Source organism: Ammodytes marinus (assembly GCF_949987685.1).
Source record: "Ammodytes marinus genome assembly, chromosome: 19".
In the NCBI taxonomy this organism is placed as follows: domain Eukaryota; kingdom Metazoa; phylum Chordata; class Actinopteri; order Uranoscopiformes; family Ammodytidae; genus Ammodytes; species Ammodytes marinus.
Window position 1 is genome coordinate 14305691 of NC_137223.1, and position 15505 is coordinate 14321195.

At 41.0% G+C, this 15505-nt stretch overlaps 1 protein-coding gene across 1 annotated transcript in view; it reads right to left on the reverse strand.

Moving 5' to 3' along the window:
- The window catches only part of map7b (microtubule-associated protein 7b), a 28084-nt gene that overhangs the window by 8531 nt on the left and 4048 nt on the right, over positions 1 to 15505 (reverse strand). The window contains exons 2-6 of the mRNA XM_080047583.1: positions 5810 to 5953; positions 5381 to 5458; positions 4639 to 4802; positions 3100 to 3217; positions 2014 to 2124 (exon numbers count right to left, since the gene is read on the reverse strand). Coding sequence (XP_079903709.1) covers positions 2014 to 2124; positions 3100 to 3217; positions 4639 to 4802; positions 5381 to 5458; positions 5810 to 5953 — 615 coding nt within the window. The remainder of the gene's footprint in view (positions 1 to 2013; positions 2125 to 3099; positions 3218 to 4638; positions 4803 to 5380; positions 5459 to 5809; positions 5954 to 15505) is intronic.

Sequence of the window (15505 nt, forward strand, 5' to 3'; positions counted from 1 at the left end):
TTTTTACTATGCACAGGCTACTGTGTTACGCCTACACCTGCATGCACCAGTTTCTTAATTATGAGTGGAAGTAAACAGCCTGGAGGTAAAGTGCGAAACCAAGAGCAAACAGGGAGGAGAACATTCAAATAAGCAAAGCAGAACAAAAGGACATACTGCATTTGCATTTTATTGAGCATGAGTAAAGACCCATTCATTAAAGAAGTGCTGAAAGCCATGCACAGTCGTAGTACCTCGGTATAAAAGTTGGTGCAGGTAATTAACCAGAGTTGGACGATTGCCAAAATGAATTCATCTTCATTCGGACCTGATCTGCCACAGTTTAGTCAGGCAACACATGCAGCATTGCTCGCTCCGATAATGGAGCACAAGGTTACAGGCTGCAGAACGAGGGGGTTCAAAGATACAACTGGGCTGGAAACTGCGAAAAAAAAGGACAATTCCGTGTCTCTAATCTACACCGCTTTGTATGCAAGCGACGTACGGCTTTCAAAGTTGCTGTTGCACTCAGTGAATGTGTGACGTTTCTCACAGTGTCAGTTTGAGCGGCCAGGGTTTGCCTTGGCAACATTCAAACTTGGCTCATGATTACTTTTTTTTATGTCTACGATTTGTGTAAGTACGATAGTTGAAATGTGGGTGTTGATTTTGCCAGTTGGGATACAAACAGTCTACAGTGTTCCCACAAAAACAAAAAGATTATCCAACAGAGGATTAGAGAAAGGGGTCACGCTAGAGCCGGGGAAAAAATCTTGATCCCTCTGAAAGTGCAAATACATGCACATATACCATACAGTGTTTTATATGCCATTAGCCCAGTATCATTTTGTAAAATATTGTGGGATTTCTCAATTATACTCGATACTCAATTATCAAATACATGTCATCAAGGTAAAAACAGGACAGTACACAGGGGAATCGCAATTTATTTCCCATTGAAAATCCCTCAACAGTTTCCAGCCCATGATCTTTTTTGCTGTAACATGTAATATGACGAGGGACCTAATTGCAAATAATTCCCAGAAAACACCTGTGTTTTTGTGCTGGGTGGTCTTTCCCTGGTGTAGGCGGGGTTTGGACTGAGCTTTACTTATGACAGGAGAGGACGCTGTTCTCATCCGTAAGCCTGTCAGCAACATATGAACAGCACAGAATGTGTGATCTACTTGTAAAATTAGCACAATAGCTAAATATATAATTCATAGAATAATTTGATATTCTGACAGGTATGTTCATTAGCTTTATGGTTTAAGATGAGAAGATCAATACAGGCAGCTTGTTAGCTTAGCTTAGCTTAGCATACAGATGGAAAAAAAGGGAAAACAGCCAGTCTGGCTACCAGCACCTCTAAAACTAATTAATGACATCATCTATAGCTTGTTTGTTTAATCTGTCTGAAATATGGAAGTGTAAAAATGTCAGGTAGTTGTATTAGGGAGGTTTTGTCCAGCCCCATTTCTTTTAAGGGTGCTGTCTGGCAACCTTAAACTCCAACTTGTCATTGATACACTTGTTTCTTGTACAGATTAAACAAACAAGATATCAGTATAATTAGTGAGTTTAAGAGGTGTTGGTAGGCTGCCTTTGTAACGGCCTGCAAATAGCAAGTCTAGCTGCTTCTCGTATACTAATTAAGCTAAGCTAACTGTCTGTCTACTACCTGTGCTCTGAAACCAAGTTGTATAGCCTAGGCTCTGTAAACAGGTATGTTGAATGCTACGGTGGGCCCCCTTTGTTTCCGTTCTCTTTGTTTCCATACCAGTTTACAGAGCCTAGGCTGTGTATTAACACCAGATTTTTTTTTTCAAAATATTTTACAAGTATTCTCCAGAATCTCTGACTCCACCTGGCTGTAATGCATCATTCTGTCTTTTTTCCATCTCAATGTCACAGTATCCTTGAATAGAATTTGGTTAAAAAAAAGAAAACCATGAGCGCTTAAGACTGTCACAAGGTTATGTCCCAGCTGTATAATACTGGCGTTTCTGTGTGTAAAGTTAATTTTTTCTTTACCTCTGTCTGGTGAGTGTAGGAGTGTGGCAGAGGAGTAGGAGAGGCGCTTGGTAATAACAGGGTCTGTATGTTTGGATAGATTCATGGTGGACACGGACCGCCTGTCAGAATCTAGAAAAACAAGGAAGATACACGATATACACAAATGAATGGTTTATTAAATAGGTGGACTTGAAGACAGAGAACAATAGGAATAGAGGGAGAGACGGAGCCAGCAATCTCTCTTGGAAGGATTAATCTAATCTAGTTTGGTTAAACCATGTTAGATGTCGAGAAACTACCAAACATGTTGCTAAAGAGGAAAACATATTAGTGCTAAACGGGTCTTACGTCGTCTATGAAAATGGAGCAACAATGGTTTTGAATTAATGATGCTTTTGTCTTGGGACATGAGTTCAAGTTACAAACTGGAATTGCTACATGCAAATAAAAACAGCCAACACTAATCACTGCTAATTCACATTGACCTACTTTGCCACTAATAAGCTAAAATGGAGCCGGTACAGTTACGGTGCTAGTGCCAGCGGTCTAACGCTGGCCGCCTAATTGACACACTTCTACAATAATATTCACATTCGGAGGTCATTCCGCGGTATCTGCGGTAGTGACCGAGAGCACCCTGCATGTGCTCTAGTCCGGCAAGGTCGAGTGGAAAGAGGAAAGCCGACTCGACAAAACCTGGACCGGGAGAGGACAATAGCGGGGAAACAAAGAGCATAGAGGGAGGTAGAGGGAGATCAGGTAGATGGAGAGAGAGAGAGAGATAAGGCGAGAGAGAGAGAGTTTGAGAATAAGGGAGGGAGAGAAATAGAAGGAGAGCCAGAGCAGGGTGTGAGTCAGCAATAACAACAGAGGGCAGGGGGATGTGAAAAGTTCAAATACAAACATGGCAGAACAATAGTGACACGCAGAGGCAGGCAGACATATTTACACAGGAGACAAACGGTCTGGCAACCAGGAAGATGAGATATACCGTATCAAACATTTTTGAGAAACCAAAAAAAACAAAACACTGGTACTCTTCAGGAGGCAAAGTGGCTCAACGATACATAAGACAAATACTGTGTGTGAGATGTGTGAAGGTACCGGCGGGTGTGCTCGGAGTGTTGGTATGCAGTACTCCTCCCCAAGACCACCGGTTGGGCTTCTGTCTGGTCTTATTGCTCTTCTCCAACGTCCGACGTATCACTGCCTCATGGCGAGCCTAAAACAAAATGACAACATCGATTTGTCACACAATCGGCATTGAATAAAAACAGCCAAACCTGCAAATACAAATGGAAGACTGAAACAACTTTTTGCTCTGAAAGAAACTTGGGGAGATATGTTCAGTCTACAGCTATGAGGTGTATTATGTACAAAGAAGATACAAAAAGTACAAGGCAACATGCTCAAAATGAAAGCAGAAAAGTTAGAGATTATTACCCAGGAGGTGAAGATATTCTCTAGGCTGTTGCAATGCCAAAAATAATTAAAAAATTGTTTTACCTTTCCTAAAAAAATAAATCACAAAATTCCCATTAAAAACTAGCCAAGTAGGGCGTCTGCTGGTGGAGTAGTGGTTAGGGCGGATGCCACCTTGCGCCAACATAGCCAGTTCATTTCAAACCGGGTGCCTTTGTTGCATTAAATGATGCCTGCATCTCTCATTCCCTGCACTGAAACCCTACTGTAACTAATAAATAAAGGGAAAATGCAAGTTGCAATCAAATATCGCAAACTTTGAGGTACTTATAAATATAATTTTTGAAGATTTGTTTTGTTTTGAAGAATTGGTCTAGCCTTATTTGACAACAGGTAGAACATGCGATTACATTTTTGACCACTTGGCCACAGGGACTCAACTTTTAAAAGTTCCTTTGAACTAGGGGTGTGCACGTGTAACCGTTTAGTAAATCATAACCGAAAAATCAATAAACAAATCGGCGCGCACACACACACACACACGGGGAGTCGCCGTGCTCGGGTACGAGTCACAGCCTAAAGAGTTACCCGGTTGACGCGAACTACGCGCGTAGGTAGCCTGAACTTCATAACACCTGTTCAACCTGCATAAACGTGGACATGTAGAAAGCGATAGGCTATATTAATCAGGAAATTAATGAAGGGCGATAATGACATGACAGGCGACCGTGTGTGTGTGTGTGTACCATGGACCTATTATAAGAGCTGTGTAAACGAGCGTAGTTCATGTCAACTGTGTGTTTACAGGCGAACAAACGCGTATTTGTGTGTGCGCGCGCCTACAAGACAGTGGGCGCACAAGGACAATGACGTCACGGTTAACCGTGTACACAAAAAAAAAATCCGTCGTGTACACGGTTAGACTTTTTGTAAACGTTCACACCCCTAGTTTGAACCTGGTGGGAAGATATGAGAAACTATTATCCACAGCGACTTCCAACTTGAACACAGATAGCATTAAGGGTCTTGCCAAACGTCCCATTGATGACATTGCAAAATGCATATCGTCCATGTTTCCCTATTACTCCATGGGGCAAGAAAGTTAAAAAATCCAACTGCCTTAAGTGAAGAGGGAAGGGGGCAGAGTGTATGTTAAAAGATGGTTCATGTCTATTAGGTCACAGCCCACAGGTTGAGTACGGGGCCTTTTGTGTGTCAGACCTTGTCTTCCTCCAGTTTCTGCCGTCGTTTCTCCTCCACGGCAGCCCGTCTCTTGTCCTCTTTCACCCTCTGCTCCTCCAGCCTTCTCTTCCTGTCCTCCAGGTGCTTCTCATAGTGCTGCTTGGCTCGCTCCTCGCGCGCCTGCCACTGGGCCTCCTTAGCAGCTTATTCATTGAGTAACACAAACAAACACATACACTTAGAAATGATTTGATGCATATGCAATAGTGTGTTCACTTGTGCTCACAGGCTAAAAACAAGAGTGTTCATAATAATCATATGCACAAACACATGCCACATGGACACACACAGGCTTATGGCAGTGGTGTGATGGCTCAGCTAGAGATCATGTGACGAGGGCTTTAGCTCTCCTCACAAAAGAAAATCCCCTCAGCTGGGGCCAGAGGTTTTTGACCACTGTGTATGATGCTATGAACACAAACGCATGTCACTAATGAAAACAGACTGACACAAATGGGTCACAACTTCCTAAAAAAAAACATTAGTTGCGATATGTTACTCACACACTCTTACAAAAACACACATTTAAAAAAAATAACACTAACCTCCCCTTAACCACCATCCCATGGCCTGAGCCATTATGTAACATTGGCGCCATGGCAACGGAGGGGGTCTGGCTTCAGGCTAAACTTTTATGTAACAATCAAGCCAAGCGGGCACCACAGCTACCAAGCAAGGTTAGTCATGAACACACACACACACACACACAAATAATACACACCATTATGTTTCTCATACTCCTCACGGCGCTCACGGGCTAACCTCTGTCTCTCGTCAATCTTGTTGAAGAGCAACGAGTCTGCAACAAAAAAAAAACTGTCAAACAGCAGCAAAAAGAACTCCACAGCCCGATTGAGACACTGGTGAAGGCAAAACCAATGCTGCTCATGTCTTAAAGGTGCTCCGAGGAACTTTCAGTTCATTTCTATTCTTTCACCCCCTTTGCACAAAAGCGGAAGTTTCTAGGTGAGAGTACCCATGACAACTTTATACAAATAACATTATTTGCACTGATGGTCTCGTTTGCCGTTGCATGTAATGTTTGATCATCAGAGGAAGAATTAGACAGAAATATTGAAAAGTTCCTCGTAGCACCTTTAATATAGTGTTTAAACATAACAGACAGATGTTTTTCTGTAACAAAGTGTACCTGTTTTGGTGGAAGCATTGTTGGTGTGACCCGGGGTGGGGGTTGGGGTTGGGGTGAGGGTAGGGGTCACGGTGGGAGTGTAGGTGTGCCCGGAACCCCATGAGCTGGGGCGGGTAGCATCCTCCGATTTATACTGGTAAGATGCTGGAAAGAAAGACAAGAAAGTGTCAATAACTACAAAGTCGATAGAAAGAGACACTAAGAGGTGAAATAAGAGACAGACAAGGAGTAATGTACATTTAGGAATTACTGAGAAAGACTTCTCATCAGAAATATCAGCATAGTAGTCATCCTACACAGTGAGGAAAGTTTAATAACAAGAAAAATCATCCATTGACTAGCATTCCCAGTACTTTCTCTTCCTTTAGAAAACAAGTCAAGGTATTGGTAATGGTAGGTGTGACCACAATGAACTGCTGTTTAACATACAAAACACATCAGACACACATGTCTTGCACGCTTCATAAATCCACTTCCCAGTGATACATACAAGACTGGCTGAGGGGCAGGACAACAGCTTCCCCACCTTGTGCCCACACACTCACACAAAATGTAGCCAACCTCTTTCCCAACACGATGACAATGCAACCAGAAACACACCATGAGAGTCAATGTAGCAAAGTAAGTAACAACGTGATAGACCAAAACACACACCAGACATAGCACCACCACCAGTTAACCTTAATGTACAAGTTATTTTATGAAGAATTATATTTATTTGATATTATTCAATTGTGTCCCTCCAATACAGCATACTCAGTTATATCTATATCTTTTTTTCTTTATTTTTTTTTTACTATTGTAAGTCTTTTTGTTTTACCTGAACAGGGTCTCTTTGGTCATAAGGAGGTGCCAGGATTAACCAAAGTTAAGAAGTAATTTGGGCATGAAGATGACACATAGTAACGTAAGGTATGAACACATTGTGTGTGTGTGTGTGTGTGTGTGTGTGTGTGTGTGTGTGTGTGTGTGTGTGTGTGTGTGTGTGTGTGTGTGTGTGTGTGTGTGTGTGTGTGTGTGTGTGTGTGTGTGTGGTTCATATGAAAACAATCAAGAGTAAAAGAGAAACTAAACAAGTGTTGGGAATTAAACATATTGACCAAGAAGCGAGTGGCCATTGACATGTAGAGTAAACCACATTCTAGCTCGCAGTCTGCACATGCTGCATCTATTTTTGGAATCTGACAATTGGGTTTTGGAGACATTTAGGGCCTATGTAGTGCGACCTGAAAACAATATATCAGTGATTCTTGAGAACCAGGATAACAGGCCGTCTCCCATATGTAACTGCTGTTATCTTTAAAAATTAAAATATTTAAAATTGTAGATGTTATTAGGGATTAAGAATAGAATGTCTGGAGCACAATTATCCCCTTAAATCAAATATATGACACTTGTTATCTTCTCACGACGTCCAAAACAGTGTGTCTCGCAGGCTCTGAGCAGAGCGGACAACCACCTGTTGCTCCCGACATCAACTGTCACCCATGGCAGTTGATTTTATATACTATTTATGCCCCCGACACAGACGTGACCGTTAGAAGTTTAAAACACGGCATGGGCTAGCGAGCTGTTATGTTTGGCTGTGCGCAGCTACTGATCCTGGCTGGGTCAGCCACAAGTGACTGTAGTAGTACAGAGCCGGTGGGATGCACGGGGCGGATCATTCTGCACAAGCGTTAATTGCGATGAAAAAAAACGCGTTCATTTCAGAAATTAATCACCCTGCGTTAACGCGTTAATTTTGACAGCCCTAAACAATAAATGATTATATTTCATAGTTGTTGAGGAATGGTTGGTCATATGTGAAAATCTAACCAGTCACCTAACATGAGAATGTGTTTTGAAATTTGAAACACATCTTGATTGTTGTTAATTTTAAAGTAAACATTCCATTACACAGTTCAACTGAAGAACATAGAGGAAAATCGATATAAAATATCTATATAATAGTCATATACATTTTGAAAATATTTTTGTGGCCTCTGTCAGTCTTGGTGAATACTTGTGATCACAATTCTTCTCATGGGTCTAGCATAAATTGAGGGAAAATTGATTTGTGTTTTTGGTGTCCGACGGTGTTGACACAAAATAAGGAATGGCAAGGTAAAAAGCCCATTTTGATAAAAAGGATAAAAGCTGTGAGGTTGTATCAAAGCTTAGCTCGGTAGCTTAGCATATGTTGGAAACATACATGTAATTTAATTTGCCTAAACATAGGGTTTTTTTTTTCAACATTGCACCCTGTTTTGTCCCACTTCTCAAGAATCACTGATATAATGTGTTCCCTGTATTCCCAATATGTTCCCAGTGTGTTGCAGTGTTTCCACTCAGTTTAGAGCTATATTGATTGATGGCAGTGTCATGCTCAGGGTGACTCAGCACTTCCAGGCTCAGAGCATAACATCGAGTCTAAGGCAGACACAGATGAGCCTGTGTGACGGATGTTCTAAAATCACAACATGCACGCACTAGCCTGTGCCCCGGGGGGGATTCAATTCATTAATCAAGGATCCAATGTCAAACATTATGAGGCTGGCAAACTCAGGGACAATTTGCTGGCACACAAATAAAATCTATCAAAATTCAAAGGTGAGGTCAGCGATTCTAGAGAACACTTGTTGTCAAAATCCCCTTTTGTCAAAATCGGTGAATATCTTCTCACGATCCACTACCTGTCCATGTGCGTAGGAAATAGTGTTAATACACTGCCTAGGCTCTGTAAACTGGTATATTGCTAGCTACGGTGGGCCCCTTTGGTTACTTACCCTTTGTTTACATAGCAGAAAGGATACTGTGTATTAACATCGCCAGATTTATTTTCAGTGCAGACACACACAGTACAGATAGGTAGCTTATCGGGAAAAGATTAGGGCTGCAGCTAACGATTATTTTGATAATCGATTAATCTGTCGATTATTTTCTCGATTCATCGATTATTAATCGATTAGTGTGGCCCGTAAAATGTCAGAAAATGGTGAAACATGTTGATCAATTTTCCAAAGCCCATGTTGACTTCCTCAAATGTATTTTTATGTCCAAAACACAAAGATATTTCAGTTTACTCTCATAATAGGATTGAAGAAACCAGAAAATATTCACATTTGAGACGCTGAAATCAGAGAATTTGGACATTTTTTATTAAAAAATTACTTGAAACGATTAATCGATTATCAAAATAGTTGGCGATTATTTTAATAATCGATTAATAATCGCTTAGTCGATTAATCGTTGCAGCTCTAGAAAAGATAATCATGGATTTTGACAAAAAGTAATTTTGACAACAAACGGTTCATCAAAATCACTGACTCCACCTTTAACTGAAACTGTACAGTACTCTATGCAACGGTACTGTGGGTCTGCAAAATGAGTATTCAACACTCCCTTTGCGTGACTGTGGTGAAAAGTGACAGTTAAAGCTCCACCAATATGTGCCAGAAAGTGGGCGGCTAAATCAAATGACCCAAATTGACAAACTGAAACTACAACACGTCCTCTACCTGAAATAGCACAAGTTGCACAACCCATCATACACCTTTCTACATGCTTTCTTTATCTCTTCACTTCAGTGGCATGTCAGCAGGACAGATAAATAATGATGCCGTTGGACCAGGTGCAAAGTACAAGTTTCATATTGACTGCTACAGGTGGATTCTCTTACGCCATGATAAACAAGTACACTGTGTATTTAAATGTAATAATCAAAACTTCAACTATCCTCCTTTTACCGCATAGTTCAATGCATCTGCTGATTTCCCCCCACTGCTGAGTTTTAGATGATCAGACTAAACCTGTTTGATATCTATGCTTTATTAAAATAATAACCTGGCTACTAAGACGCTACAGTGTAGTCAGCGTAAGGACTGTGGGAAACGGCACTGAACATGTTCCTCTGAATACTCAAAAGTACTAAATCTGCATGCTGTGTGCCATACGAGTGTAATATGTAAACTCAATTTCCAGCTTATGAATAAAATTCCTAAAAACTTAAATTTAATATGAAACTTTGTTTCTACACTTTTTCGTTTGTGATGTGGCAGAAAATGTTATCAATCTCAAACACTCAAACGCTGTCTCCACCCTAACACATTATGATGTTGTAAGTCACAAAAGGACATGCCAGACAAAGACATTAGATCATATCTGCAGAGGAGAGGTATTGCATGTCACAGTCTATGAGACATCTACAGAGCAGTGTGCATGGGTATAACCAGATTTACCAAGCCTCAGGTGCACCAGCTTTGGAACTGGTTTTTTAAAATGGCTATTGTCCTGAAGAGAAAGGCTGGGCTGCCCCAGGTTATAGTAATGTGAAATCCTTTTCATTAAACAAAAGACTAGCTCACTAACAGAGGAGTATATTGTGCTCGCTGTAGTCAAATACTACTGCGGATATTTGTGAATGGGCTTTCAGGACCATAAAAAAAGTAAAAGGATTTAATTCAAATAGAAATATAATATATATATACAGTGTTTATTAACCAGCAATTTACTTCCACAACAAAGGTCAAGTGGCTCTAGAGTCTAGATTGGCCTCAAAGTGACATTTGTTCAAGTTAAGTTCCATTGACTGATGAAGTGGAACCTTGTGACAAGCTGAGTGGGCAACACACTCCACAATAAGCCAGTGGTGACAGCCTAAAGGGCACAACCACTTTTCTTCAATTTGACAGCTTGCCCCCTGGAACACTTCACTGAAGGAGCTGGGAACGGTCTGAACCACACACATAAGAAGAAACTATTCTCTTCCTTGAAAAGTCTGGCACAGAAAACTAAGCCACACAAAAACAAAAGAGACGGGGACAAACAGAGATTGTCCACGAGGAAGGAATTTAAAAAAATATGTTCCATTTAAAATATTGCACAATATATAACAGTGTAAATGCATCTACCATCATAATGATTACTAAGGCATCAATGCTATTATTTATTTTTTATTTATTATTCTTTCGGACAATTCCACACAATTATCTCTTTCACATCATACTTTGTGTTGTCCGAAGGGTGAAGGAAGAAGCCAAAGGCTTATCAGGTCCCGCCCCCATTTTCATCAGATTCAGATTCAGATACACATTACATTAAACATTATCAATGAATCATGCTGTAAATGATGCTTGTGGGAAATTTGGATTCCTACAAGAAAAACTGCTGACACAATGCGGCTCTAGTTTAGAATGATTACATTAATATTTCACCAATTCAATTTGAATAGCAGCAACCTAACCCTTATCAAAAGATTTGTATATGTATATATGACACACACTTTATTATGTGACAAAGTATAAATCGCCAAGGCAGTTATTGGATGTTGAATAAGGCCATGTCAGAGGTGTGTGTATAATAACATACTCATCATTTTAGAATTCTAAAAAGGGGTGGATTTATGACGTCAGGAAGACACATATAAGACCAGCACAGATATGCACAACTTCAGTGGTGTACATTGTTTGCCTAAACCTACAGTAAGAGTCAACGTCCATATTCAAATGTTCACAGCAGGCTCAGTTTGGGATATGGCTTTGCATAGCCCAGTTTGAGTGAACCAAAATCAATACAAAAGCCATAAATTGGAGTCATCCTGCACCTGCATTCAGACCAGTTCAGCTGAGGTCAAAGGGCAACTTGTGGCTGAGACCCTGCGTTCTAATACCCATACTTTTGGCTGTTTAGTGTGGCAGAAAAAAGATTTAGGATGTCCCATTTCTTGTGGTCAGATTTAGAAGCCTTAAAAATACCCTGATGTCTACCGCATCCTGCTGAGACTTTTAGTGTTGAAAACAGCATACTATTTGGGCGATTCTGACCAGTGACATCACATCGACAGAGCCTCTGTATGAAAACAACCGGGGATGCGACGGATACAAAAGCAAGAGGCAAGAAAAAGGTGCAATGTTATGACGAAATAACTAATAGTATGTCCCAATTGTATGCCTACTGCATGCTAACTAGATTTTTTTTATGGTCGATGTAGTATGTAGAATAGAAAAAAGAAAGAGTATGCGATTTGGAACGCAGGGAGTGGGTGAGGCTGTGTGCAGTTCAGAGAAGCCTAGGCTATAGTTTTTTAATTTAGCTATAAATTAAAATATGTGAAGCCTTATAGAGAGGGACAGCGGACTGGATAAAGTATACAGTGATGAATGTTTTGAATGCAGAATGATTAGAATATAACTGATCTAGTGTTTCCTCCTGCTGCATCTCACACCCTCCATCCATCTGTTGTAGAGGTCATTAAACAAACACAACTCAAACAGCAGCGAGCATATTTGCTTGTGCGCAATAGAAGGCCATTTAGCAGCCTTTGCAAACACACCAAAGAGAATCATATTTCGGAGGATAGTGCTAGCTGCCCAGTAATAAATATCCACCAGTGAAACTCAAAAGACTCTGGCCACATCAGCCACACTTAAAAACCATGAGCTTTCTCCAGACTTTACTTACCAAAATTAAATGTGAAACTACGCTGTTCTAAGAGAATATAAGGTGGACTACAAATTGTTCTAATGAGGTAAATGAATGAGACAAACTCTCCAGTTAGAGACGATTGGACAGTGTGATGTGTGTTTTTAAAATGATTTCAACCTTTTTTTCAACTCACATGTTTTTAAATGAAACACGGCTTTCGAGTGTGTAAGGGTTTTCAAACATATTGGGTGGGATGATAACACCCCTAAATTAAAGCTCTGAATGCCTGTATTGTAGAGAGACATATTACTTACAGATTGCACTAAACATACTCATTCCCTACCCTGCACCTTGTTCAGTGCGTGCAGATTCATCAACGAAAAATGCAGATGTTCTGGGAACAAATCACAAGTCTTTACCTGGATTTTGGTTCATGTTTCCAGGTGTGTCAATCCCAGGATGGGACCCGTATAACCCCTGGCTTGTGTCCCACTCCAACTACGGTAGTCAGATTGGAGGGCCAGAATCAACGTTCCTACTTCCTGAAAACATCCTACACACAGCGAAAGATAAGCTTGAATCCAAAGTCCATGGGACAGCGAGGGGGACGGAGGATAAAAAGCAACATAACGATATTCCAAACAACTGAAAAAGGGACCACCCTATTCTGAACTTTCTTCTTAGTAAAGGGGAAAGAGAAAAAAAAAGGGAAAGAGAGATGTATCTGCTTTGGTCGGAAACTCTGTTGAGAGCAGACTGATTGTGAGACAGGTTGTGGCGACTTTCCAACCCCCATCCTTTTGTCCATAACCGTGTGTGTATATGCATGTGTGTAAAAGAGACAGAGTGAGGGAGAGTGTGACCGTTTAATCTGCCCCTCCCTCCCTCTGTGTGTGTGTGTGTGTGTGTGTGTGTGTGTGTGTGTGTGTGTGTGTGTGTGTGTGTGTGTGTGTGTGTGTGTGTGTGTGTGTGTGTGTGTGTGTGTGTGTGTGTGTGTGTGTGTGTGTGTGTGTGTGTGTGTGTGTGTGTGTGTGTGTGTGTGTGTGTGTGTGTGTGTGTGTGTGTGTGTGTGTGTGTGTGTGTGTGTGTGTGTGTGTGTGTGTGTGTGTGTGTGTGTGTGTGTGTGTGTGTGTGTGTGTGTGTGTGTGTGTGTGTGTGTGTGTGTGTGTGTGTGTGTGTGTGTGTGTGTGTGTGTGTGTGTGTGTGTGTGTGTGTGTGTGTGTGTGTGTGTGTGTGTGTGTGTGTGTTCCCCACCCCCCATGTATCTGCATTCATTGGCGGTCAGATTAAATGGTCAGAGTTAGCGATTAATGCTGTGCTGTCCGGGACCAGTGGTTAGCGGGCGAGCATGCTGTGTGGCTCCCGCCTACCCTCGCAGCCTGAGAGGATTAGCCGCTGCTAATGCTAAGCTAAACACTAAGCTCCAGCCAATGGAGAGTCAAAGCAGGGCAGGGGGTGGTAGGCCTCCTTTTCTAGCCCGAGGACAGGCCTGGATAACAGGGGCCTGAGAGGAGAGGAATATGGTGCCACGTTGCACATGGCAGCAGGTACAAGTTTCAGTTTAGAGAGGAGGTATTCCTATAACTTCTGAGCTGAAACTAGAGTCACCCTATTACTAGTTACGGCTTTGGACAACAAAAGGTAGGTATACATAATAGAAACGTGTTGTTTATATTGAAATGTGGCAATTTCTTCTACTATACGTTTGTTAAAAGATGTTTTGTTAAGCAAGCTGTCATTGACATCAGTTTAGAGTGTGCATCCAAACTGATACGAGATGATTAAATCAAAAATTCTATATCACTAAGATGGTGATCATCTCAGCTCTCATCCAAACTGTTAACATGATGTATTCCCCCAGGCACCAAGCTATGGTTTTATACCTCTTAAAGTCCATCAGTTTATTTGTAAAGACTGCACTATTGATGAACATTTAAAAAGGTAGGCTAGGATTGAGCTTGACAAAACAAGTGTACACTTAATGGAAGAGTGCGTATTTGTTTTGATATATTATTAAGCCTATTACAAGTATACATCCTGCAAGTTGGCGACTTTGAAACAAATACAGGATCACAGTATTTGAATTGACAACAAACAATTTAGCAGGTATCTTGTACTTTGAGATAATTCTCAATGGAAAAGCTCAGTTATCTTTTTTTCTCGTCCCGTCTCTTCTCCTTTATTATTTATGGTTTAAGTGAGCTGTTCATTTGTTCTTGCCCAATAAGGGGCAGTTTGATTGAAGACTTAGCGAGTGGGGGGAAACCATATAAAATTCATCTTCTTGCGTTAATGTCTCATTAATGTTGTGTCTCCCTGAGTCATTAAACAAAGCCATCCTTCATCAATCTGTTATACAGGTCAAACATTTGTATAGCAGTAGAAAAACTCATCAAAAGATGTTCAAAGGATGAAGGACATAAAATACGTAAACATTTCTAAAACACATCACCAATATTGCCACAAATTATCCCTCCGTGCACTAAACATTAATACTTCAAAGTATAATTTATGTCTGTTGTACATTATGTGAAGGATTCAGAGGGGGAAACCTGACTATATGCACACTGTATATTCTTGTTGTACAAATTTGACAAAACAATAAACCCAGTCACTTTCAGGTTCAATTTGTATAAACTACATTACCAATCAAACATTACACATAGCTTTTTCCACTCCCCTAAATTCAAACGGCAGCGATCTTATACAGCGAATGAAAAGGTCGGTAATGTATCAATATTAAACATAGCACATCTTTATCTTTTGTGTTGTTAAGTCCTGGAAGCCAAAACAGCACGTTTATACCTGCTGTGACTGCAGATACATGCTGTCCTGTTGACTGAATGCTCTGCCAACTGATGCATTACACCCACATAAAGTGGACTGCACCTTCACTGTCATCTGCCCTTGTGTTGACCCAATCTCGCCATGTCAGCTGATTCTCTCACACACACACACACACATCTCATCAGACTTGATGAGAAATGACTTTTTCTGTGCAAGTGCAAACACACACGTTACACAATTACTTCCTTACTGTCCAAGCTCATGTATTCATCATACTGTGACACCGCGCACACGCACTACACAAAAGGAATCCTAAACTGCACCAAGTAGAACATGCAAATCCAATGTCCCTCTACTTTACAGCCCTTTGGTCAGCTTCCCTCTGTCATTTCCCTCCATACCTCTTTTCTTCCTCCTGTACGCATCTCTCCGTCTCAGCCCCTCCTCTTCCTCAGTGATGGTGAAGAGTGCCGGGATGGCTGACCGGCTGCCTCCCTTCTTTAG